This window comes from Delphinus delphis, chromosome 15, assembly GCF_949987515.2.
Source record: "Delphinus delphis chromosome 15, mDelDel1.2, whole genome shotgun sequence".
Taxonomy (NCBI): Eukaryota; Metazoa; Chordata; class Mammalia; order Artiodactyla; family Delphinidae; genus Delphinus; species Delphinus delphis.
Genome location: NC_082697.1, coordinates 21,549,973 through 21,576,895, shown reverse-complemented (window position 1 = coordinate 21,576,895; position 26,923 = coordinate 21,549,973). Strand labels below are relative to the sequence as shown.

General features: G+C 40.3%; 1 protein-coding gene across 2 annotated transcripts in view; it reads left to right on the top strand.

Moving 5' to 3' along the window:
- The first annotated feature begins 4,931 nt into the window (after window positions 1–4,931).
- Window positions 4,932–26,923, top strand: part of CTNNBL1 (catenin beta like 1) — a 167,171-nt gene continuing 145,179 nt past the window's right edge. For both annotated transcript variants that reach the window (XM_060030810.1, XM_060030811.1), the window contains exon 1: window positions 4,932–5,064. In XM_060030810.1, coding sequence (XP_059886793.1) covers window positions 5,035–5,064 — 30 coding nt within the window. In that variant the 5' untranslated portion in view covers window positions 4,932–5,034. The remainder of the gene's footprint in view (window positions 5,065–26,923) is intronic.

The window sequence follows — 26,923 nt, the reverse complement described above, 5'->3', positions numbered from 1 at the left end:
TGCATTCTGCTCTCCAGAAAAATATATCTCCCTTTCCACTGCCTACCCTGCAACTCTTCCCCTCCTCAATCAGTGCCTAAATGGAGGAGCCTGGATTTCTTCGGCACTGTCATGTGTTTCCGATCAGTCCATGGTGGCAGCGTAGGAGCTCAATATTGGTGATAAATATACTTTATGAGTGTTTTTCTGAAGATATTTTCTTAGAGACTGTTCCCACGAATAATTTACTGGGGCAATGAAAGATGGAAGAAGCGACTCTGATTACATCTTGGAGCATCTAAAGCTTGAAGTTTAAGGAAACTAGGCAGCCCACAGCTATTTAAAAATTTCTAGAAGGGATAATTCTTCCACGTAAGATCTTTTTTAAAAGGTTACAGCCCAGCAGTTGGTCTCTAGGGTGGTGCCCTTCTGCAATCTCTGTCGTGGATGCCACTCTCAAATCATCATCAATATCACATGTTTTTGGACTACGTGGTGCATAGCACATAGCTCCTCTTTTTTTTCCCTTAGTTTTTTTCAGGCATAATTTACATCACATTATGTTAGCGTTCAGTGTAATGATTCATTATCTGTATGTGTTGCAAAATGATCACCACAATGAGTCCAGGTAACATCCATCATCATACTTTGTTATAAAAATTATTTATTCTTGTGATGAGAACTTTCAAGATCCACTCTTATAGATACTTTCAAACATGCATACAGTATTATTAATTATAGCCATCATGCTATACATTACTAGCCCATGACTAATTCATTTTATAACTGGAAATTTATACCTTTTGATCCCTTTCACCCATTTTGCCCACTCCCCACCCTCTGCCTCAGGCAACCATCAATCTGTTCTCTATTTCCATTGTTTTGTTTTGTTTTAGAGTCCACATATAAGTGAAATCACATGGTATTTCTTTTTTTTCTGTCTGACTTAGCTCACTTAGCATAAACAAAGCTCTTCTGAAATTTCACTTCCTCATCTTTAAAATTGGAATAGCATTTTGTTAGGAGGGGTGAGGATTTAAAGGTATTTGATAATATTATTGCCAGGAACGTATCAATCAGTTAGTAGATTGATTGGCTTATCTATTTTTAAAATTAATGCCCATTATATAGATTAGCTGTTTAGTCATCGGAAGGGAACAGTCTTCCTTCTCAGCCTCTGATTTTTTGTTTGTTTGTTTATTTTTTGTTTTGGCTGCACCACGCAGCTTGCGGGATCTCAGTTCCCTGACCAAGGATGGAAACTGGGCACCCGTCAGTGGAAGCGCGGAGTCCTAACCACTGGACTGCCAGGGATTCCCTGGCTCATCTATTAAATCAACAACTTTAGGGACTGCCAGTTGAGTGCTAGGTGTTGTGTTAGGTTCTAAGGTTACCATGGTGAGCAATGCAGCAATATTGGCTTTCTGGAGCTTAGAATACGGAAGGGAAAACAGACCCTCACTGAGCGAAAAGAAAATAAATAGAGAAACACAAGTCCCAAGTGTTCTGAAGATAATGGTCAGGAATGTTGATGGAGAACCTTGTGGGGAGGGAGGGACTGTCATAGATCTCATAGTCAACGAAGATGCCTGTGATGTGGTGACATTAAGCTGAGACCTGAAGGATGAGGGCCCCAAGCTTCATCCCCGGGGAGGTTCCCAAGGAATTATTAATAGACCTTTCCCATCAAGATAAAATCGAAATATCTTAATGTGGTATTCAAGATCCTCCATGGTGAGGATTGCTAGATAAAATACAGGATGCCCAGATAAATCTGGATTTCAGATAAGCAACCAAAAGCTTTCAGTATGTTACTAAATATTGCACGGGACATTATTTATACTAAAAATTTTCATTAACTGAAATTCAGACATAACTGGATGTCGTATTTTTATGTGCTAAGTGTGGCAAGTCTATGATCTTCCCCAGCCACCCTCTCCTGCCTTACTTCCCACCATTTCCTCCACGCACCCTATGCCCTGTCCAGCTCCTTGTCTTTGCTCATGCTGTTTCTTCTGCCCAGATCCCCCGTCTTTCCCCATGTCCTATTGGCAAACTCTTCTCATCCTTTAAACCCCAGTCCAAATGGCACCTCCTCTGGGAAACCTTCCCTGGCAACTACATTATCCTTATTGCAGGATGCTCCCCAAACCTGGTTCTCATAGGGTTTTGCCTTATGATTGTATATTTTAAGGCCTGGCATCTACAAACACACAGACATGACTGAATGCCTGCTAAGGAAAGGGTATAAGGGTTGAGCTCATTTCTCCCCTCTCCACCCTCCCTCTCCCCCTATTCCCACTCAACTCCTCGTATTATTAAGGTCAAATATTGATTGAGTATTTTTCTGTGCCAGGCACCAAGCTAAGTGCTTTGCATGCAGCATCTCATATAAATTCCCCATAATCTTATGATGTAAATCCAGTTGAATCTCCATTTTGCAGGGGAGGCAATCAGGCACATAGTCACTCGCCTCTGTTTCCACATCTGTAAAATGAAAATGATAACAATATCTTGCTCATTAACATCTTCTCCCCAACCAGAGTGTGGGTTCCAAGAGGGCAGGAACTTTTCTCTTTATAAACTTCGATATTCTCAGAGCCTAGAATTGTGTCTGGCATTGAGTAGGCACTCAGTAAATACTTGTTGCATGAATGAATAAGTCACCTTACATACGAGGAGACTGCAACTTGGAGAGAGAGAAAGTAACTTGCCCAAGGGCACACAGGTAGTTGTGGTGGAACTTTGGCTAGAATCATAATCAGTGGTGTGTTGGTAAATGTTTAACAACCAGCTCTCTGAAAAACCAATAACCCTGATTTGTAGCGTATGTTGATTTCCATGATGTAAATACCCGCTCCATGGCAGATTTCAAGCAACCAACCTGATGTCAATTGGCTCGCAAATTTCCTGAAAGTTTAACCATAGGATCTTGCACGCCTGTCTTACAGGCTGGCTCCGGATACCAAGAACTAGGACATAGTTCTAAAGGGTACGCAGTTCCAAAGGGTACACTCCCATCATTGGTACTCTAGCCTGCCTCCCTGAATGAGGCACAGTCTACACTCACAGCTCAGTAGGAGGGGAAAAGACACTCAAATAACTCGGTTCAAAGCAGATTGCATGGGTGATTCTTAAAAACCATAAACCCAATCACAAAACTCCCCAGCTTAAAACCTTTCAATATCTTCCTCTTAGCAGAAAATCCAATCTCCTTACCGTGACCCATGAGGCCCATTTGTGGAACCTCCCCCTGTACCAGGCACTGTATTAGGGTTTTTGTTGTAGGATATAATGGTGAACATGACATACACAGTTCCTGCTCTCATTGAGCCTATGTCCAGTAGATGAGGCTGTCAATAAACAAGTAATTAACCGTTAAGCACAGATTGAGATACATGTTCAGTAGAGGAGGTACTAGGAAAGAGAATAATGAGCAGAGTTTCCTTACTTGGACCGAAGGTGAGTAGAGGAAGATTACTCTAAGAAAGTGACATTTGAGACCTGAAGGATGAGAAAGAGTTGGTCGAGATGTGAGGTTAGTGGCTAGGCAGAAGAGGAGAGGATTTGGCAGTTTGAGGAATAAAAGTAATTTCTGTTATCAATGGAGACAGTGGAGGTGGGATGGGGAAGATGATTATAAATATTATGATGGTCTGAATGTTTGTGTTCCCCCCAAATTCATAAACTGAAATCCTAACTCCCAAGGTGATGGTATTAGGAAGTGAGGCTTTGGGGAGGTGAGTAGGTCCTAAGGGTAGAGTCCTCATGAATGGTTTTATATAAGAGATGGGAGAAAACTCCCTCACCCCCTTCTGCCATATGAGGACACAGTGAGAAGGCATTGTCTGTGAACAGTAAAGCAGGCCCTCACCAGACAAGGAACCTGCCAGCGCCTTGATCTAGGACTTCTCAGCCCCTAGAGCTGTGAGAAATAAATTTCTGTTGTTTATAAGCTAGCCAGTGTAGTTTTTTCATAGCAGCCTGAACAGACTAAGACAAATATCATGAACATGTAAAACAGGGGGCTAATGGCCAAGGGGGCTAAGGCAGAGGCTTAGCCCCCGTTGAAGACAGAGACTTATTTAAATCCCAGGAGCTCAGATGCACTCTGAATTGTTCTCTTCCGATGATGGGCAACTTTCTCCTACAGAAAATCTTTTTACATCTCTTGGGTAGAAACAAGATCATCCAGTTTCTGGCCTTTGCACAGATGAATAAACAGAAGTCCAGACAGGGAAGTGTGATCACCAACAGTTTTGAAGGCAGTAATAGTTATATGGACTTGGACAATACATTTTCTGAGCCAGCACTGTCCAACAGAAATACAATGGAAGCTACAAAGGGAGCTACACGTGTAACTTACATTTTCTACTACCCACATTTAAAAAAGTAAAAAGAAATGGGTGAAATTAATTTTATATTTTATTTGACCCAATATACCCCAAATATTATTTCAACATGTAATCAATAGAAGTCTTAGAAATCCGATGGGTATTTTATTTACAATTACAGCACATTTTAATTCAGACTAGCCATAGCTCAAGCCCTCAGTAGCCACACGTGGTTAGTGGGTATAGTACTGGACAGTGCAGTTCAATGCCTCAGTTTCCTTATCTGCGAATTGAGGATAAAATGAGGGATAAAACTGCCTAGTCACTGAATGGATTATGAGAGCGCAAGGGAAACACCCTGCACGCCAGAGGCGCGCGATAAACCTTAGCTCCTTTCACCTTTTCTCTCACCGCACCGACCTCATCAAGTCTCCGCCCCCACCTCATCAAGTCTCCGCCCCCTTTCCCCGCCTCCTTCAGGCTCCGGGAGGAAGTAGTGCTGTCATCAAATGCAGCGCGCTTTACGGTAGTGTGGCCGTAAAGTCACACGTTTACCGCAGTGTGGCCGGCTCGCGCGACGCGAGCACTTTTAGCTCATTGGCTCTGCGGCCCCTGCTCAAGGCGCTTTACAGCCGTGTGGCTGGAGCCGCCCATGTGGGGACCGCGGTTTGGTCGTGAGTGCAGGGAATCAGAGTAGACGGTGTTGACTGAACCTGGAATCATGGACGTTGGCGAACTTCTGAGCTACCAGGTATGACGGACGAGGAGGGCTGGGGGGACCGTCCTCTCACCCGGGCAGGAGTCGCAGGACCAGAGTCCCTTCATCTCACTTTCTCCCACCTCAGCCCCGGGTCCCCTCACGTTTCCTGTCACCCGGGTCCTAGCCTCTGATTTCACGTAACTCCCTCGAATTTCTCCTGGGCTCTTTCAGTTTATTTCTTCCCAAGGCCCGGGCCCTTTCTCAACTAAAGGCTGGGCTCCTTCTCACCCTGCCCTGGGGCCTGGCTCACTTCAGCTATTCTGAAGGCCCCAAACTATCTTCACAACCATCCCCCTTAAACTCTCTTCTCCAGTTATTGAGTTGGTGGTCGTGGTGGGAGAGCACTGGCCCTTCTTGCATTTGAGCCCCAGCTTCTCTACTGACCGGCTCTGTGGCTTTGGGACAAGTCCTGTCGCCCTCTTCGAGCCTCAGCTTTTGTATGTATAAAGTGGAGATAGTGATAGCTACCTATTAGGTTTGTTTCAGGACTGTATCAGCCAATGAATGTGAAAGCTGATTTTAAAGTGTGGAAAGCCGGACCCATGTTAATTGCAGTTATTGACAGATGTTTGACATTCCAGCATGGGATGGGTACCTCGGAATCTTCTTCTTGTCCCACTTGCTCGGAGTACTTGTGGGGAAACAGTGGCCCAGAAGGTAGAAAGGACTTGTCCAAAGTCACTCAACAAGTAAGAGCTGGGATTAGAGATGAGATCTTTTGGCTCCCAGCTCAACGTTTTTCCCTCACCTTTGACTTCCTAAATGTTCAGTATGGTAGCCACTAGCCACATATGGCTATCGAACGCTTGAAATGGGACTAGTCTGAATTGAGAAGTACTCTACGTGTCAAGTCACACTGGAATTTGAAGAATCAGTATTAAAAAAGTAAAATTTTTATATTGATTACATGATCCTGTCGATTACTTTGACTATTGATCATAGTGATTAATTATATATTTCACCCATTACCCATATATTAATCATATATGGGTAATGGGTGAAATAAAATATATTCAAAATAAGTTTTACCTATTTCTGTTGACTTTTTAATGTAGCTGCTGGCCTTTTTGTGTCACTACTAAAGTTACATGTATAGCAGGCCTTGCATTTCCATTGGACAGCTCTGCAGTAGAGAATAATGGATTAAGAGCCATGAGTCTGAAGCCCTATGGCTTGGAATCTCTGTTTTGCTGCTAACTGGCTACTGTAACCTTGAGCAGAATACTTACCCTCTCTATGCCTCAGTTTTCTCATCTTGTAAATGGGGGCAAGAAAGTAGCTATCATATAAGTCTGTTTTGAAGCTGCTGTGAAATGTAAAGTGTTTAGCCCAATGCTTGTCAAAGAGTAAACATTTGAAAAACGTTAGCAATTATATTCATGCAATTCCCTCAGCCGGTATACATAGAACTGACCTTGGAAACTAGACATCATGGGAAAGAACTTGTAAGCAATGGGAGGTATATAGCCAGGTGATTTCCTTTTTAAGACAGTAATAGGATGTGAAAGAAGAAAGGAAATAGGAGCGTTGTTAAATGAGTGGTTATATGCCTGTTTGGCCTACATATGAGCCCACTGACCTATAGAATATTAAAGCTAGAAGAGGTTCATTCATTTGCTCAACAAATATCTATTGAATATGTACTGCATCTACTGAGCATACAACATTGAACAAAACAGACAAGGTTCTTGCTTTTGTGGAACTTATAATCTGGTGGGGAAGTAACAAGATAAGAAAGTAAACAAATGAGAAATTCAGATCGTGGTAAGTGCTTACTACAGAGCTGTGCTGTTTGGTGTGGTAGCCACTGGTCACACGTTACTCTTGAACACTTGAAATGTGGCTAGTTAGAATTGAGATCCGCTACACCTGTAAAATACACACTGGATTTTCAAGATTTAGTATGAAAAAAGTGACTGTAAAATATATTAATTTTTATATTGATTCCATGCTGAAATGATAATACTTAGGATATGTTGGCTTAAAGAAAATTATTAAAATTAATATCATCTTCTTAAAAACTTTTTAAATGTGGCTACTAGAAAATTTAAAGTTACATATGTGGCTTGTTTGTGGCCCTCAATATATTTTTATTGGACAGAGCTGCTAAAGCTAACCGCTGGGAGCAGGAGACAGGACCTATTATTTTAGATAATATGGTCTAGGAAGGACTTTGAGGAACGGACATTAAAGGACCGATGGTTGAGAAGGAGCCAATCGTGAAAAGCGCAGAATAATCAAGGCAGAGGGAATGAATAGCAGGTACACAGGCTGTGAGTTGTTAAAATAGAAGCTGGTGCAGCCTGTTAGAGGATCAGGAAGAGGACTGATGTAGCTGGAACTTGGTGAATGAGCAGGGGAATGACAAGCGATAAGGTTGGAGAAGTAGGCAGATGACAGACTATGTAGGCCTTCCTGTGGGCCACGATAAGGAATTTGAATTTTATTTTGAGAAATCTTACAGATAACCTCATTCAGCCCACATATTTATAAATGAAAAGTGAACTCCATTTCGGTAAGGGACGTCCCTGAGGTTGTGGGCCAAGGTAGTGACAAGAGTCGAAACCAGAATCCTGATCTTATTTCCAGCTCTGTTGATTCCCCACGTGCGCTACTCACGCACTTTTCTGTCTGTAAGATCAGTGCCCACTTTTCCTGTTCCTAAAAGATGGTACAGTCTAGAATCTAGTCCATAATAAATGCTCCCATCCTCTTGTAGAAAGTCATGAGGATTACCTGAGTTAATGGACGCAAAAGCTCTTTGAAAACTAACTTTTTATAGACGTGAAAGATGCATTGCATGCCTGCATCATTTCTCTAAATCCTTATAACAACGCTATGAAGAAGGTACTGTTTTAAATCCCTGTTGTACAGATGGGGGAACTGAGGTACAAAAAAGTGCCTGCCTCAGAGTTGGAGTTCCTAACCACTGTGCTGTGCTGAACTAAAGTGCTTTCAGATATGTTCTTACATTAATTCTCAGCATGCCCTTTGAGGTAGGTGGCATGCCTATTTTATAGAAAAGGAAACTCAAGCTAGAGAGGTCAGTTACCAGCCCAAGATGAAACAGCCAGTAAGGAGCAGAGCCAGAACTGGAACCAACCGAATACCCAAATCTAGTTTTCCAATTTTAAAAACTTTTAAAGTTGAAGTATGGTATATGTATAGAAGAATGCATAAATCTTAAGTGCTTTTGATTATACTTGTCATTTACAAAGTAGACTCGATATGACCACTAAAGTTCATTTCTCAGGGACAAAGGTGGTCTGATTTGAACATCCCCACCCCCGGAGTTTGATTCAGTAAGTCTCCCATGGGACCTTAGAATTTGCATTTCTAACAAGATTCCAGGTGATGCTTAAGCTGCTGGTCCAGGGACCACACTTTGAGACCCACCCCTGGTCTAGAATGATCTACATTCCTCTTAAAATCTTCTCTGAGACATTCACCTCCCTTCTCATGGCCATTAGTTCGCAGTATTTTGAGCTTAAGTTATACTTTGCCCCTGCCATCTCAGATATTGAGAGCAAATCACTTAATCTTTCTGGGCCTCAGTTTCCTTATATGCCTAATGAGGGGATTAGGTAAGTTTCTCTGAGGTCCCTTCTAGCTTTAAAATTCTGTGATACTGATTATTTAGGCGAAGAGCTCCAGAGATTTCAAGGGGTAAGAAAAGCTTGATGCAGAAGAATGAATTGGGGCTGAAAATCTGGGAGATTTGAGTTTTAATCCTACCTTTATCATTATTTATCTGGGTGATTCAGGATAAGTCACTTCCCTTCTCTGTACATCATTTTTTTAATCACTGTAAAATGAGGAGATTGAGCTATATGACTTCTGGTTCTTTCTTTTCCTAAAATTCAGAGACTAAGGTAAATAAAGAAAATATGTAATGCCAAAAATGTTTATTAAAAGTATTTGACGTTTTTTTGGATGCCTTCTAAATTTCACTTTTGGAGCAACTTGGTGGGAAGATTCCAATTTTCTGCTGAGATTGGTTCTTCTAGTAATAGAGTTAGGCAGCAAGTGCCTCAGTATATGCCTTATATCCTTGACATATGTTAACTATTCATTTGAAAAGACAGGAGAATTACAATGTGGACAGGTGGTGGTGGAAAAAGTCTTAAAGAGGAAACCAGTTGTGTTCCCAATATGGAAATGTACTTTTTTGATGCCTTCGGGCTTAGACATCTCATCAAGAAGTGTGCCCAGCAGTTCCTTGGCTGAGAAGTTTCTGCTGCGTAGGCACGTATATGAACTCCAGGGCATTCTCATTAATACTGATTCCACAGATGTCTGGAAAAAGTTCTTACCTTTGAAGTTTTGCAATAAAGAATTCACATTTAGTGCAGTTTGGCTCATTGGGAATGACTTATTTTGTGACATGAGAAGTATTCTCTTTGAGGCAGATTGGGGTCAGGGACCCTTGGTTTTGGCAATATTGCAGACACCCACTCCTCTTGTCACCTATCAGTCAGTAATATAGCATTTCCTTGGATTGCAGGGGCTTATTGGAATCTATAATCTTTCTCCTTTTCCCTTCTTATTTCTTTCTTTTGAAGTAAAAAATTTTAATGACAATAATCTGACAGGAATAGTATTAAAGTATTCAAGAAAAGGGAAACTACTACCCTAATCCAATAAAATATTTTTATATTCCCACAGTCCTTATGTATTTTGCATGGCTATAACCATTGTATACACACTGTTTTGTGTTCTGTGCTTTAATTTAACATTGCCAGAAATATTTTGTGTTTCTACATAGTCTTCATGTTGTTTTTAATGTTTACATACTTTTTGCTCAAGTGACAGACCAACCATTTTTCCCTAAATTGCTCCTCTATAATCGAGTACTTAGGTGGTTTCCAGATTTTGTTCTTGGAGATAATATTGCAGTGAACTTCTTTATTCATGTGGCATTTTTCCCCTCACATCTGTCGTTAGTAATCATCACGTGCCATCATCTCCTGTGCGAAGTATTGCATGGGCTAAAATGATTAAGATATGGTCTTGGACCTTAAAGAATTCATAGTTAAGGAGCGAGACAGACCTTTCAACAGCTAACTGTATGAATAAAGTATTATGGGAGTACAATGGAAGGAACGATTGGATGTGCCTGGAGAGGGGATGTATTGCTGGGAATGGATTTGGTTTGGTCATTGAGGAAAAGGAGATGACATTGGAATCTCAGCCCTGATGAATGAATAGAAATTCTGTGGGTACTGAAGGAGGCTGAGGAGAGTCATTCTTGACTAGGATTAGTGACAGCAAAAGCATGGGAGTGAAATGTTCAGAGCATTGAGTGAATGGAGCGGAGTGGCAGGAGATGATGGGGTTGCCTCCGCTGCAGGTATGTCAGGCAATACACAGTGCTCATGTGGAAGTAATCCTTTATCAGTTTACAGTGCTAACAATAGTGTGTGTTCCAATTTTACTGCCATCTCGATACTACAAGTTGTCATAATTTAATTTTTTCTCATTAATATAGTAGGTATATAAAGTGTTAGTTCATTTGCTTTAATAAGCATTTTTCCCTTGCATGTGTTTATTGTTTGTACTTCTTATTATCTGCTTTTTTTTCTTAGGGTTGTGTTGTAGCTTATAACTGAGCTTTTCTGTTCTGTTTTTTTGTCGATGGTGTGTGTATAAGAAACATTATTGGAAGCCTGGACACTTGTGCTCAAATATATCTTTCATTCTTTGGTAGCCCCATTTTACCTCTAACTCTGCGAATATTGTCATAATCATGATGTCACTTTACAGCATCATGAAATAGGCTCTTTTGGCATGACGGTTTAGACTAGTGCTTTCTGAAGTTACTTATTGTTAGTGGGACTATAAGTAACAAATAAATTGCTATTCTTATTGATATTCCCACTTCAGGGTGTTTTCTGTTTCATCTTCTGAGTGACATTTTTTCTTAAGTTCACTTCCTCCCTTTGCAACCTTATCTTCTCTTTTTCCCGTGATGAGTTCTTTTCTTACTCGCAAAATACATTGTATTTATGTGCCCCCTTGCACCCTAGGCAGTGAACTGAGAGGCAGGGACCAGCACCTAGAGAGTGTCTCTCTGCTAGTTGATGCCTAATAAATCATTGTTTAATGATTGAGTGAATGAACCAGTATGTGCCTTCAAATATGCTCTTTTGGAAAGCTTTTGTTCTAATATCTTGTCTGCTTGCTGGCTTGTATCTCTTTGCTTTCATGTTAGACTTCAAGAAAGTTGGATTCAAATCCGTTACCTCAGTTACTGAATTGTCCTTCCCTGTGCTGTACAGAGGACCTTGTTGTGTATCTATTTTATATATAATAGTTTGTATCTGCTAATCCCAAACTTCTTATTTATCCCTTCCCCACACCCTTTCCCCTTTGGTAACCATAAATTTGTTTTCTATGTCTGTGAGTCTGTTTCTGTTTTGTAAATAAGTTCATTTGTATCATATTTTATATTCTACATATAAGTGATATAGTATTGTCTTTGATTTACTTCACTTAGTATGATAACCTCTAGAGCCTCATTTTTTTTTTAACATCTTTCTTGGAGTATAATTGCTTTACAATGGTGTGTTAGTTTCTGCTTTATAACAAAGTGAATCAGCTATACATATACATATATCCCCATATCTCCTTCTTGCGTCTCCCTCCCACCCTTCCTGTCCCACCCCTCTAGGTGGTCACAAAGCACCGAGCTGATCTCCCTGTGCTATGCGGCGGCTTCCCACTAGCTATCTATGTTACATTTGGTAGTGTATATATGTCCGTGCCACTCTCTCACTTCGTCCCAGCTTACCCTTCCCCTTCCCTGTGTCCTCAAATCCATTCTCTTCGTCTGCGTCTTTATTCTTGTGCTGCCCCTAGGTTCTTCAGAACCTTTTTTTTTTTTTAGATTCCATATATATGTGTTAGCATACAGTATTTGTTTTTCTCTTTCTGACTTACTTCACTCTGCATGACAGAGTCTCTAGGTCTATCCACCTCACTACAAATAACTCAATTACATTTCTCTTTATGCCTGAGTAATATTCCATTGTATATATGTGCCACATCTTCTTTACCCATTCATCTGTCAGTGGACACTTAGGTTGCTTCCATGTCCTGACTATTGTAAATAGAGCTGCAATGAACATTGTGGTACATGACTCTTTTTAAATTATGGTTTTCTCAGGGTATATGCCCAGTAGTGGGATTGCTGGGTCGTATTATAGTTCTATTTTTAGTGTTTTTTTTTTTTTTTTTTTTTGCGGTACGCAGGCCTCTAACTGTTGTGGCCTCTCCCGTTGCGGAGCACAGGCTCTGGACACGCAGGCTCAGTGGCCATGGCTCACGGGCCCAGCCGCTCCGCAGCATGGGGGATCTTCCCAGACCGGGGCGCGAACCCGTGTCCCCTGCATCAGCAGGTGGACTCTCAACCACTGCACCACTAGGGAAGCCCTATTTTTAGTTTTTTAAGGAACCTCCATACTGTTCTCCATAGTGGCTGTATCAACTTACATTCCCACCAACAGTGCAAGAGGGTTCCCTTCTCTCCACACCCTCTCCAGCATTTGTTGTTTGTAGATTTTTTGATAATGGCCATTCTGACTAGTGTGAGGTGATACCTCATTGTAGTTTTGATTTGCATTTCTCTAATGATTAGTGATGTTGAGCATCCTTTCATGTGTTTGTTTAGAGCCTCTTCACTAGAATTTTATTCTATAACCTGGTTCCTCATCTTAGAGGAATCATCCATTCTTTTGTCTTTCAGCATCTTTATGTAAACTCTTAGCTCACTAGTCCTGATTTAGGTTTCATGTGACTACTGAACATTCTGACCGTATGCTCTGGTATAATTCTCTGCATCTCTCCACCCGCCCCCTTATCACCTACCCCCAATTCTGCTTTTTAGTCAAGGGTGTAGCTGTCCAGCAGACTTGAAAAAAGCCCTGGAGCTAGTTCTCAAAGATGAAGGGGCTTAAAGTTGAAAGGCAAAGTTCTTTTCCTCATGGAAAATACAAACTCTTGAGCAAAGGGCTAGCTCTTTTCTCAGGAGTCAGGAGGGTGTTAGGATCTGAAAATGCATAAGTCACAGTTCTTGCTCTCATGGAGCTTACAGTCTAAGGGGGAGCATCCCACAGATTTGAGAATTGATAATCCAGTACACAGTGCCATTGCATGAGCAAGATGTGGTGGCATAGAGGCAGGAGCAGCCCTGCCGTTGGGAACTTGGGAAGGCTTTGCAGGGGAGTTGTTGATTCTTCAGGAGCCTTTTCTCCATCCCTTCTTTTCTATTTCAGTTGCCACCATCTTCGTTTAGACTCTTGGGACTTTGTCAAATAATTAGCTTTCTAGTTGGTCTTCATTTTTGCCTTTGTGGGTCTCATATCGGCGCGATGAATGTGGGTTTATTTCCTCTGTGTGCCAACAGAGCACCCTTCTCTGGTCTAGACTCCAGTCCTACCTATTTCAGCTTCCTTGGAGATAGGTCTTATTGAGATGCCTAATTTTGGAGGTGAATTTGAGGAAGACAGCCATACCTTTCTTCAGTCTCTCACTAGGTGTCACTGTTTAAATTGGGGGGTTGCATTTATAAGACCCCAATGGAGAAGTTTTCACATGTATAAATGACTACATTGGAGAATGTGGATGGTTCAAGATAGCTTGTTAGCACTGTTGGAGAAAATAATTCAAAATACATGCCCTTCTGAGTGTGCCCATTTTAGCCGTCTTTTAATGTTTAGTGTAGTGGACGAACAATAACTCTGGGTCAGGCAGACTGCTGCCTGTGTTTGAATCCCACCTCTGCTACTTGGTAGCTGTGTGACCTTGGGTCACTTAATTAACCTCTTTAAGCCTCAGGTCTTCATCTTTAAAATGCAGATTATATAATAGTGTCTGTCTCTGCCCCACCATCTTTTAAAAAATCTCCACTTTACCATCTTTTTTTTAAAGATACAGGATTAAATGAGACAGTGTGGGTAGTGCTAAGTAGTATAGTGCCTGACACATGGTAAGTGCCCAGTACATGCTAGCTGTCAATTTTTACTATTGATATAATTATAAAAACACATATGGTATAGCAAAAGGAAAAAATATTTTTCTCGAATTCTGCAAAGCTGCCTTAGTATTCCCAAGGTCACTGGTGTCTTGGAGATTAAGGTTTAGAATGCTATAAAAGGAAATGAGAACAGTTTGTCACGCACACATTCCGCAGTATAGAACTGTTCTCAATAGATTAAAGTATAACCGTATTCTACCACAGTTAGCAGACATTGATATCAAGGATTATGTCATCAACGCAGTAATTCTTTTCCCCAGGTCGCTTTAATATTACTAAGATATCTCAGTTTTCCTCTTTTCTAGTGCCAGGAATCTCATTTACAAATTACTCCTTTCTTTTTCTTTTTTTCCTTTAATGTTCCTGAAGGAAGTGATTGGTTTTGGTCTGAGTCTTGTATAGCTGTAGGGAAAATGGAATTAGGAGAAAGTATAGCAGGAATACTCTTAGCTTCTCCAGGGCCAGCCATCTGATTCTAGTATTTCAGCTGAATAGTTCAAGAACATTTTCTTTTCCACAGAGTTCCAGGAGTGAGTGATCTGAAAGTGTGTTGGCCTAAACTTTGGAACCCCAGCTCCACTGTGGGTTGGTGAACAAACTAGATTACCTTCATCCTGAGTTCAGTGAGACTACCACAGTGCATTTTCATCTCTTAACTCATTTTAGATTATCAGTTTCCTGTAAGCAGATTGTCTACTTTGGCTCCTTAGACTTCCCTTCAACTACCCAGCAGTGTCCAAAGTCAGTGACTGAACTGAGAAGGATTTGAAGTCAAGCACAGAGTATTATGATGCTTCTCTCTGACTGTGTCTGACTATATTCCAAAGGCAGGTATGATCAGTTATTGAACACTTTGGCATTATTCATGTGCTTATTCTGTTAGTACATAAAATTGAGGATTAATTACATTTTTATTTGACCCCCCCCCAGTTAAGAGTAACTAAGTTTAAAATTACTTTTGGAATCTTTAATAGACTTAACCATTAATAGTACATCAGTTCTCTGCTGGTGTTTTGTATGTTTCTAGGGCATTGTGACACATGCTCACCGTCAGGCTGTGAGCCAGTCCAGATTTTCAAGGGCTAGTAAACTTCATTCAGATTAGTAATCCATATCGAGCCTTTCATTTTTAAATTATTCAACAAATTTATTAAATGCCTACTAAATGCAGGATGTTATACTAGGCATCAGGAATAGAGTGATACACAAGACAGTTGCTGTCCCTTGTCTTTATAGAACTTATACCCAGGGAGGCAAGACAGAAAATATATAAGAAAAACAAATACAAATAAATAAGAACACCTAAACTGGCAAACAAATAGTACTAGAGAAACAAAAACAAGATATTTTAAACAGAAATATGAAGGGAAAAATGGGCTGATGTAATTGAATGATTGGGGATCATCAGAAGGTTCCAGAAGGCCTCTCTGAGGAGGTAACATTTGAGCTGAGAATGAATAATGAGAAGGATCCAGCCACATGAAGAGCTTGGGAACAGCAATGTAAGCCAAGGGGAAAACCACTACAAAAGTCCTAAGGTGGGACCAAGCTTGTCATGTTTGAGGCAGTATGGCATAGAGCATGACGAGTGAGGCAGGGACAGAGATAAGGACGGAGAGGTCTGCTGTGGGGAGGATGGGAAGCACTAAAATGTTTAGATGTTATTGTTGGTACATTGGGAAACCATTAGGGGTTTTAAGCTGTGGACTGACACAGTTTGGTTAAGTTTTAAAAGATCACTGCCTCTGCCAAATGGAGAATAGATTGTAGGGGAGCAAATCTGGCCAGCTTAGTCGTTCAAAGGGGATAGAACTCACCTTTGTGCTGTGGAGGGCCGCAGCTGAAGCTGTGCTCTCCCTAGAATAATTGCTTTCCCGCCTAGGTTGTTTTCAGAATTTCCCAGTTCTAAACATTTAATCTGGGTTCTGGCTTAATCAAGAAGCAACACTCTCCTAGTGCCAGGCTTGGCACAGAAAATGTGGGCTTGGGGCCTTTTGTTGAGCACCCTGTCCTGGAGAGAATGAAGAAAGCAGCCTCTGGTGGACCTGAGGACAGTGCAGCTGACCCTCAGCACCTGGTAACTTGTAGGAAGCTTTGGAATCCATAAACTTCATGTGCTTCTGCAAAACAGTTGCAGATGGTCTGGACTGATGATTAAATATCACCACTGTTTTGCCCAGATCTGCTGTGGCCATCCTCTCTATGTCTGGTTTTACATTACAGTGGGTAGGTAATTAAAGGGGCATAGTCATTTCTGGTTACTTCCAGGACATCTTTTTTAGTTGGCTTGGGGGGAATTTCAGTTTCTGCCAGTTGTATAAGTGACTGCAGTGAGCAGTGCCTGTGAATGGCTACTTGTTGTTTTCAAAATTAAAAAAAAAAATTAAAAAGAACTCTCTCTAATGAAGGGGAATAATTGCCTGCCTTTGCTGTCTGCTGATTCTCCAGTGGGAGTTCTGCCATCAGACTTGTCAGAGTTAGTTGGTAGGGACTTTTTTTTCCTGAGTTAGCACATAGAGATCTGAAAGGGCAGAGATTAACACAAATTAGCAATGGTACAAGCATATCTGCAGAGGAACAGATTTCCTTCTGACCAGAGGTGCCGTTGCTGGGCACCACCTAATTTTCTGTGCATCTCTTACCACTGATGAGAGGAGGATGACAGGACTTCTCAGCAAATAAAAAGAATTACTTAAGCACCACTTGAGTTGGGCAGTTTTTACAAGACTTGAGAGTTTCAAAGGCCCTCAGTCTGCTTAGCCTGCCAATGTAGTCACTGAATATTATCTCCCTGGCTTCTCACTGGGGGATCCTTACACCTCATTCAGCATAGTGAACTTGGAGAGACAGAAATTCTGATTCTTGTACCTCATTTTTTTCTTTTTCCAAAGATTTCTTCTTCCATCCCCACAGAACTTATAAGGACACAGAAGGCCCAGTGGCGGAAAAAGAGATGGCATTTGCCTTCTGGCTGACATGACTTGGGCTAGTGGTTGGTGGGGATTCCATAATGAAGATTGCAAATCACTTTCCATATTCCTGGAGCCTGTCCCATAATTAGAGGATTAAACATTTTGTTTAAATTAGTAATTTTCCCTCTACTTTTCTGTGTGCTTCAAACCACCATTAGAGCAAGATGGAGACTGGTTGACAGTCTGATATTGGGCTCCACATTCTAGTTGTGCTGAGGTTGAGGAAGTCTTATTTTAATTAAAGAAAGCAATTTTTAGCCATGGTTCATCTTGTGTGAGGCAGAGGCGCTTTGATTGCTGAGTTCAGTGAGTATAGCTTTTTTTCAGGAGCATGACACCAAGCCTAACAGGATAATATCAGGAGGTAAGTATGCAGCTGGGCTTGAAGTATTGCCTCTGCATTAATGGCAGATATGCCTTCAATTGACAGATTATCTTTGCGTTTGTGGGAGAAGGGGTTACTTATAGGCTTAGTATGTTCCTGATTTGCAGTGAATGAAAAACACCTCAAAGAGGAGCTTGTAGGAATTGTCATACTTTTAATGAGATAAAAGAATATGTGTTTTCTCCTCCCTATGTCACCAAGCCAAAAGAACAAAATAGAAGGCTGGGAACTACCAGGTATTGAAGCCTACTGAGAGCCAGACATTGTGCTATTTGATTTGATATGTTATTCTGTCTCACCCAAAAGGCAACCCTGGGAAGTCAGTATTCTTATTCCCATTGTGTAGGTGAGGAAAGTTAGTTCACAGAGGTTTAGTGACTTGCCCAAAGACACTCAAGAAGTAGGTGGTAGAATCTTTTTCCTAATAGAGGGCTCCAGTGGATGAAGGTAGCTTAAAAAAAGAAACACGCTAGAGAGTAGAATGCAGCAGAATGCTACCATCACCCTACCTTGTACTTGCCTCCTGTCTACCATATATATCATTCTTGTCCAGTAGAACACCGTGCCCTGGTTATCAAATCCAGGGAAGCAGAACACCGTGCATCAGTTACCAATCCCAGGGGAGCACTTCAAACACTGTCCATTGCATCTTGGTATTGAAGTTGCCAAGGAAAACACAACACAGTCAAGCACGGGATGGAACAATGCTTTACTCACATAGAGAAGAGACAGAGCAAGATCAGCTCCAGTAGTGTACTCAGTCCCTTGTGGCTAGCAGGGCCCTCCCCCTTCCAATGCTGGACAGTTAGCCTATGTGCACCCCTCTTTCTCGCAGCAGCAGGAGGACCCAGACCTGAAAGCTAGTGGCATGACTAAGGGCCATTGACGTACATGCTTAAGCAGAACAAAGGAACACTTGCTGAGCCTGAAACAGGGAAAGATATTCCTATACAAAGTGATAAGCCAGGCATAGGCTGTATGGGCTCCTTATCTCTTGTACAGAAGTATTGAGGCCCAAGGCCCATTTTTATGTGACTGAGTGGGGTTTGAAATACTGCATGCATGAGACTGCCTTTCCCAACAATTTTGTATTGGAATTATTTGATTACATATCTTTCTTCCCATTGGACTTTGAGTTCCTCTAGGGCAGTGACCAGCTCAGTACCTGCTGTAAATACTCAATGAATGTCTCTTGACTGAAGAAAGGAAGGAACAAGGGATGAATGAATGAAGCAGTGAATCAATGATTAGGTGGCTGAATTTGGGTTTCTTCCAGGTATCTTTTTGTGTTAACTCTTAGCACCTCCACAGTTGTCTTCTCTTTCTTGTCTCTTACACCTTGATGGAGAGGAGATTAAGCTGTGTTTGTGAATGATAGTGGCCCTAGTCATAGGAGACAGTGGGTTGGGTGAAACTTGTCTTAAATAGCAGTTGATGATCTTGATAAAAGTCCGATTCCAGTACTTTAATAACCCGAGAGTTGACTGGAGTTGTTTTAAAGACCAGAGCTGTCTCTGACTCCAAAACAAGAGATTAATCATTTATTAGCCAGATTTATACCAACTCTATTGTGAGACATAATTGCTGTTTTCTCTTTACCCAACATTATAGGCAAAAGATAAAACTAACAAGGTTAGTTTTTATTTCATGTTGGTTATATCTGGCACACGCATTTCCATTTGATTTTTTTTCTTAAACATTTATTAAGTACTTTTTCTGGGTTAGGCACTTCCTCGCTGTGAGAGCTTTTTCCGAGGATGATCTCAGTGTGTGGTGATTTGACCAAGGTCACACACTGGTAACAACAAAGTTAAGTGTCTGACCACTAAAATCCAGTTTCTCCTCCCTGCACCATGCTCCCCTATAAATGGGACTACTTTACCATCATTTCTTATGTACATTATGTTTTGTACAGGCCTGGGACACATATGGGTTTCTAAAACAGAAAGTGGTAGAGCTGCTAAAAGTACACTTAGGTTTAAGTAGCCTTGGGAAACAGATTAGTAGTAAGCACAGAAACCAGTTAAGGTGGGGTGATTTCCCAATCACATGGTCGTAGGTAGTATGGTGCCCTGGTAAGAGCAAGAGCTTTGGGCTTAGATGGACTATTTGAGTCCTGTCTCCACTATTTTCTAGCTCTTTGACCTTAGGCAGTTCGCTAAGCAAGCCACTACCTGAGCCTTGGTTTCCTCACTTGAAGAAACAGGGAATGGTATTACCTACCTGGCAGAGTTGTGTGAGGATTGAAAAGATAATGAAATGTTAATTTCCAGGTATATAATAAGCACACAGTTAGTGGTCATTGTTGTAAAGCTTGGATAATCGCTTGGTGAGGAAGCCGTAGGAAGAATTCTTCATGGTTTCTTTAAATCCTGCGATTCTCTGACCTCAGTGCCTCCTGAGAAGCTCTTTGTAAGATTTATATCTGACTTTGCCTATTGAGGCCCATCCTGGCTTATTTATGCAGCTTTGTTTAAAAGAGGTGACCGAATTCCCTTGTGTACAGGGTTTTCAGCCAGTGACTCTCTGATATTTAATATGTTTACCTGAATTCTCAAGTTTCTAAGTAATTTCAGTCTGAGACAAGTGAGTAGGATTGATGTCAGGCTGCTTTAACACAGGTGTTATAAACAAGATTAAGAGGTTGTTGAAAAGATACTGGTGGAGCTCTGGGGCTAGCTTTCTAGAATCATTCTAAATTGACAGCTAATGGGTAGTTTGCCTTGATGGCTCTCTCGAGTTGGTTGTAACCAACTAGAGATTCACCCACAGAGGAAACATGCTTATGAAAATTCACTTTGCTTTCCTTTATAAAAAAAAAGTAAAGGTATTATAACATGTAATGATGTCTTTGCATGATGCAAAAAAAAAAGTTGTCTTTACACTGTTTTAAGGTAATTTTTTTAAAGGCAGTCAATTCTTAAGTTTTTTTGATGCCAAAAGCCTACCAAGCTTCAAAGAAAACTTTAAAAAGGAAAGAGATGGTTCAAAACAATTATTTTATTCTACTATTTATTTAATTTGTTTCTGTATAAGACACTTACTTAATTATCTTAACCCTAGGTAGAGTTTCTTCCCACCCAGCGAGGTGTGTGTTTTGGCTTATCTGGTCTATTAGATGCTATTGCTAGGAAATTGAGTACCCTAAAATGTTCTTGGAGTGAGCAGTTATTAGTTTGAAATCACTTTGAAGTCAATTTTATAGCCTTCCTGAGAGAGCTGCGGTGGAGATAGAGCTTGTAGAGGGGATTCGTAGCGGGGCAAGAGGCTACCCAGGCTACCAAAGAATTCCTTTTGATCATATTCCACATGGCCAGGTGGTCAGGGTGCCTTCTGTTTTCTGGGCGGAGGAAATATTTCTGACTCTAAGAATAATTCATTTACCATCCTTGTCTTTATTGGGAACAGAGGTATTTTGCTAACTCTAGTGGTTTGTAAAGCTTCTAGAAATAGTAAAACCTTTGGATTGAGGAAAATAAAATGCATCTTAGAAGAAAACAGACATGAAGCCATCTCTTTTCATTGTTTTTGATGGACTCATCAACAGGCATGTACAGATGCCATAACACTAGATACTTCATTCAAGCCGAGAGAGATAGGTAAGTCGGCACTCTAGTGCTGGAAATTGTGTTGTAAAATCGTGCTACATTTTCAGACTTTAAAGTATTACCCATAATGTTGAAAAATACTCTTTTTAACAAGATACTCAGGGTAAAGTTTCATGTGAGTTCTGTCTTCCTTGAAATAAATGTGGCAGCTATTATGTAACAGACTTACGTGGATAAGTTGTAAGCTTTAAAAGGAATAATGGTAATAGCTGATGTCCTAGGCTCTAGAGATCAAAACCATGTTGGAACCCTTAAGGAATTAATAAGCAACTGTGAAAGACCTAGATTTTGTAAATAAATAACATGACTCGTTTCTCACGTATGATCTGGTTCTCACTCATTTATTCCCAGGCCATTCAGCATGCTCTGAATATTCCGCCCCTTCCCATTTTCTCAAAATATCTCCACTTTTTTCTTTCCTGTCTGTCTTCTTGCTAGTATACACTGCCCTGCCTCCCCACCACAATCACTCCTGCTGTTTGAAAGAGGAATGCAGTTTTGAGTCTTGGCAATGACCTTAGAGGCAACTTATAGAAAAAGTAGTTAAAGATTTTCTTCCCCACTTTAGTGTTAATGGAATTGTGCATTGCTAGAGGCAGTAGTCCACTGGCTGGAGACGTCTCTGTCATCATGATTACATGTAACAGGTGTGCCATGTAACTTGCAAAGCCATTGTGTGGGTCTGCTGGTTGCTGAATGCATACTCCACCTCCCCCAGGCTCTGTGACATGCACTTATAAAATATCTAACCTTTGTGTTAGATATTTAAATAATAAAGTGAATTTCTTGTGTCTGAGCCTTTGGAAATAGTTTAAATAATTTAAAATAGCTTTGCCATATTAATTTGTTATTTAATGTTTAAAGATTCAAAGTGGACTGGTGTTCAAGGTGGGTAACCCCTGGGCTCATTGTGGGTTCCCCAGATGATCTGGCGGAAGGAGTTTTACCAAAATCTCCATATAGACAGATGACAGTAAGCGCTTCTGGTCAGTGAGCTTCCAAACAGGCAAGAAGCAACTACAGAAAAGAGCTTTCCTGGCTAACGGCATGGGCAGAAAAGTGGCAGGAGGGATTTTGGTGTTGGTTGAACGATGATGGCAGCAGGGAGAGATGATGCAAATTATGCCTTTAGATGATAGTTTCTGAAGTTGTGACTAGGGAAAGCTGACTGGGGGGTTGTGTATACTGCTGCTGTAAAAGTGAGAGTTAGATTCCAGACCCAGCTCTAGGGCTTCAGGCTCATCCTTGAGTCTTAGTTTATTCATCTGTAAATTATGAGGTTGTATGGATACACTTTGTCTGAATCTGAGTTTTACTCTTCTTACCCTCTGAATATCACTTGGTGCCATCATTAGAAAATTTACTAAGCTATGTAGCCCAGGGTGGCATAAAATGATTAAATATGTAGATAGAACACATAGAACAGATGAATTCTGCCTGGTTGCAGTAATCTAATGATCCAAGAAATTCTGAGAATATGCATACATTGTATACATTTGCTAATAGTGATTATGATTCTTGGATAGTTCATTGGTTTATCTGCCCTCTTCCCTTGTCTCTCATTGATTTAGCAATGTGGGTTAAGTACCTGCTGTGAGCTGGGCACTGTGGGGTGCTGAGGTGTTAGCAGCAAGGGTCAGATCTCAGGGCACCTACCCTTGAGGACCTAGCATATGACTTAGTAGAGGAGATGGAGATTTATTAATGCACGTGTTGTGTGTTGATGTGATACATTGCTGAGGAAGCTCAGAGGTCTTACTGGAGCATTTGGATGACTCCTAGAGAAGGTGGCCTTTGAGCTGGAGTTTAAGGCTGAGTAGGGTTTTTCTAGCTGGAACAAAAGGGGAAAGGAAGGTGGTCTGCTCTTCATGGTAGCACTATACGTGCTTACTCCATTCCAAGGCATCATTTGAGTAACCGAAGGTGACTCTTGGGTCCCTCCCTAACTCTTCTCTCATTCCCTTATTGGTTTTTTTCTATGGCAAGGTTTCCAGACCCTGTACTATCCTGCTCATGCAATATTGAGATTGTAATGCCTCTTTTCAAGTGTGGTAGCTAACTCAGCGCTACGGGACTGTAGTCGAATTAGATGTTATGCTTCTAATAGTGCACCCTTAATATGCCTTAGATTTTTAAAAAATTAAAGTTGGCCATCCTGTTGAAAATGACATTAACTAAAACCATCAGCTGTTTCCTGAATGAATTATTTTTAAGTCATATTTCCTCTGGCAGGGACTTTATTTGCTATTTTGAATTTAAACAAGGGACTTTATACTGCTCATACTCTTTTGGTTTAACCTATTATGAATCTATCTCTCTATACTACCATTCACCCACATTTCTCCGTCTGCCCACTTGAGTGACTTTGTGAAAGATCTTGTTGAGATAAAGGTAATCTGTAGGTATTGTAAACGCTTAACCTTAATCAGCAGTAACCATATCAAGGGACTACAACCAGTTGGGCATGACTTGTTCTGCATGATTCCCTGCTAGCTTCTAGTGGTCTCCTTTTTTTCCCCCCCTAAGTATGTGCATAACCATACCATTTTGCCAAGTTTATTTCAGATCATTTTTTAAGAAATAAAATATTATAAATACAGTTGAAGTGTCCTGTGTACCCTTCCCTAATCCCATTTCATTGTGTAGCCGTCCTTAATCCAACTTCTTTATTACCCTTCTTAGAAGCCATCACTATCCTGAATTTGTTGATTATTATTCCCAGTCTTTTTTTTTAATGATTACTGCTTATGTATGCATCCAGTGATCATTGAAATTTTTTTTCTTATTACAAATATGCTCCAGTGAACATTCTTTAAATATGTCCTTGTGCATATGTCTGAGAATTTCTCTAATGTGTATACCTAGGAGTAGAACTGCTGGGATAGTCATAGAATATATGCATCTTCAGTGTTACTAGGTATCACCAATTAGCTCTGTACTCATTTACTCTTCTATCAGCATGTTTTAATTTGTTTCTCTATATCCTCACTAACACATGATATTGCCAGATTTTAATTTTTTTATTTTTGCCAACCAGATGATATTTCCTGGTTTTTATATGCATTTCCCTGATTTCTAATGAGACTGGGTCCCTTTTTACATGCTTATGGGCTACTCAGTATTTTTTCTTTTGAAATCATAGTTGTGATTCTATTCCTTGTCAAAAGCTGAAAAGTCTGTTGTATATATAGGACTTTGTAGTTAGCTGTCATTAAAAGAAATTGAATCCTAGGCTCTTTTTTCTTTAAAGTGCTGTATCTTTATTTTATTTAATCTTATTCTCCCTTATCTTACTAAAGACAATCCTGTGAGGTAGCAGAGCAAGGGCAGAGCATTTTTTAAATGCAGTGCTGGTAAGTCAAATGACTTATCTAAGGTCATGTGACTTTTAAGTGATTCACTAGCACCCAGATTTTTATGATTATTGGTCCACTGCGCTTTGCATTGTATACTGTGTTGCTTTTTTTGGGTCAGTGCAGTTCTGTTGTTCTTGGTTTGATGTCTAATATTCCCTCCAACACCTAGTAGAGTGATGTTCAGGTTCTGTTAGCTCAGTAAACACTTCCTGAGTGAATGAGTGAATGATCATGGTTCTGATGTAGCTGACAAAACATTCATAATGTCTGTTAAAATGGAGGTAGTTTACCTTACAATGATTTTACAAGTATCTGCCTCTGTTAGGCTTGATAAAGAAACAGAATCAATATTCAGCTTACTGATGCAGCTGTAGAATTAATCAGAGAAAATGTCAAAGTAAATCATGAATGCTAAAGAATAGTTTGTACTTCCAAAAAAGAAATCTACACACCCTTTGGAAACGAGATGGATATATATTCAGGCTTTAACAAGGAGTAAGAATTTTTTTGGTAGGAAAAATTGATTAAGTAGTGTCTTCATGACTAGTGATTTAAATTATAAATCATATTCATGTTACTTGTCAATCAGTCAGATTACAGATCATAAGTGAGATCTTTGGTAATGTTAATTTTTGATACATTGATTCCCCCTCACCTCCCCCCCCCCCACTGTGGACATTGGTAAAACCCACATTCTCCAGTAATTACTGTACTCTTAGTACCTGTAATTTTTAAAATTGGGAATTAATAAGTACATGAGGGTTCTGTTTAATATTTGCAATGACTTTGCTTGGAGATTTTGAGGAATTTTTGGTACCTGGTTTTTCTTCCAGATAAAAAAGGTGGCATATTGCCATGATTCTTGTATAGGCATAATATATAATTATATATGAATATCTGGAATTGCCACTCAGATATTTCTTTTTTTTTAATCAATACATATTTATTGAGCATCTATTTTCTTAACATCTTTATTGGAGTATAACTGCTTTACAATGGTATGTTAGTTTCTGCTTTATAACAAAGTGAATCAGTTATACATGTACATATATCCCCATATCTCTTCCCTCTTGCGTCTCCCTCCCTCCCTCCCTATCCCACCCCTCTAGGTGGTCACAAAGCACCGAGCTGATCTCCCTGTGCTATGCGGCTGCTTCCCACTAGCTATCTATTTTACGTTTGGTAGTGTATATATGTCCATGCCACTCTCTCACTTTGTCCCAGCTTACCCTTCCCCCTCCCCATATCCTCAAGTCCATTCTCTAGTAGGTCTGCGTCTTTATTCCCATCTTGCCCCTAGGTTCTTCATGACCATTTTTTTCTTTTTTTGTTTTAGATTCCATATATATGTGTTAGCATACGGTATTTGTTTTTCTCTTTTTGACTTACTTCACTCTGTATGACAGACTCTAGGTCCATCCACCTCACTACAAATAACTCAATTTTGTTTCTTTTTATGGCTGAGTAACATTCTATTGTATATATGTGCCACATCTTCTTTATCCATTCATCTGTTGATGGACACTTAGGTTGCTTCCATGTCCTGGCTATTGTAAATAGAACTGCAGTGAACATTGTGGTACATGACTCTTCTTGAATTACAGCTTTCTCAGGGTATATGCCCAGTAGTGGGATTGCTGGGTCGTATGGTAGTTTTATTTTTAGTTTTTTAAGGAACCTCCATACTGTTTTCCATAGTGGCTGTATCAATTTACATTCCCACCAAGAGTGCAAGAGGGTTCACCCACACCCTCTCCAGCATGTTGTTTGTAGATTTTCTGGTGATGCCCATTCTGACTGGTGTGAGGTGATACCTCATTGTAGTTTTGATTTGCATTTCTCTAATAATTAGTGATATTGAGCAGCTTTTCATGTGCCTCTTGCCCATCTGTATATCTTCTTTGGAGAAATGTCTATTTAGGTCTTCTGCCCATTTTTGGATTGGGTTGTTTGTTTCTTTAATATTGAGCTGCATGAGCTGTTTATATATTTTGGAGATTAATCCTTTGTCTGTTGATTCGTTTGCAAATATTTTCTCCCATTCTGAGGGTTGTCTTTTTGTCTTGTTTATGGTTTCCTTTGCTGTGCAAAAGCTCTTAAGTTTCATTAGGTCCCATTTGTTTATTTTTGTTTTTATTTCCATTCCTCTAGGAGGTGGGTCAAAAAGGATCTTGCTGTGATTTATGTCATGGAGTGTTCTGCCTATGTTTTCCTTCTAAGAGTTTAATAGTGTCTGGCCTTACATTTAGGTCTTTAATCCATTTTGAGTTTATTTTTGTGTATGGTGTTAGGGAGTGTTCTAATTTCAATCTTTTACATGTAGCTGTCCAGTTTTCCCAGCACCACTTATTGAAGAGGCTGTCTTTTCTCCACTGTATATTCTTGCCTCCTTTATCAAAGGTAAGGTGACCATATGTGCGTGGGTTTATCTCTGGGCTTACTATCCTGTTCCATTGATCTATATTTCTGTTTTTGTGCCAGTACCATACTGTCTT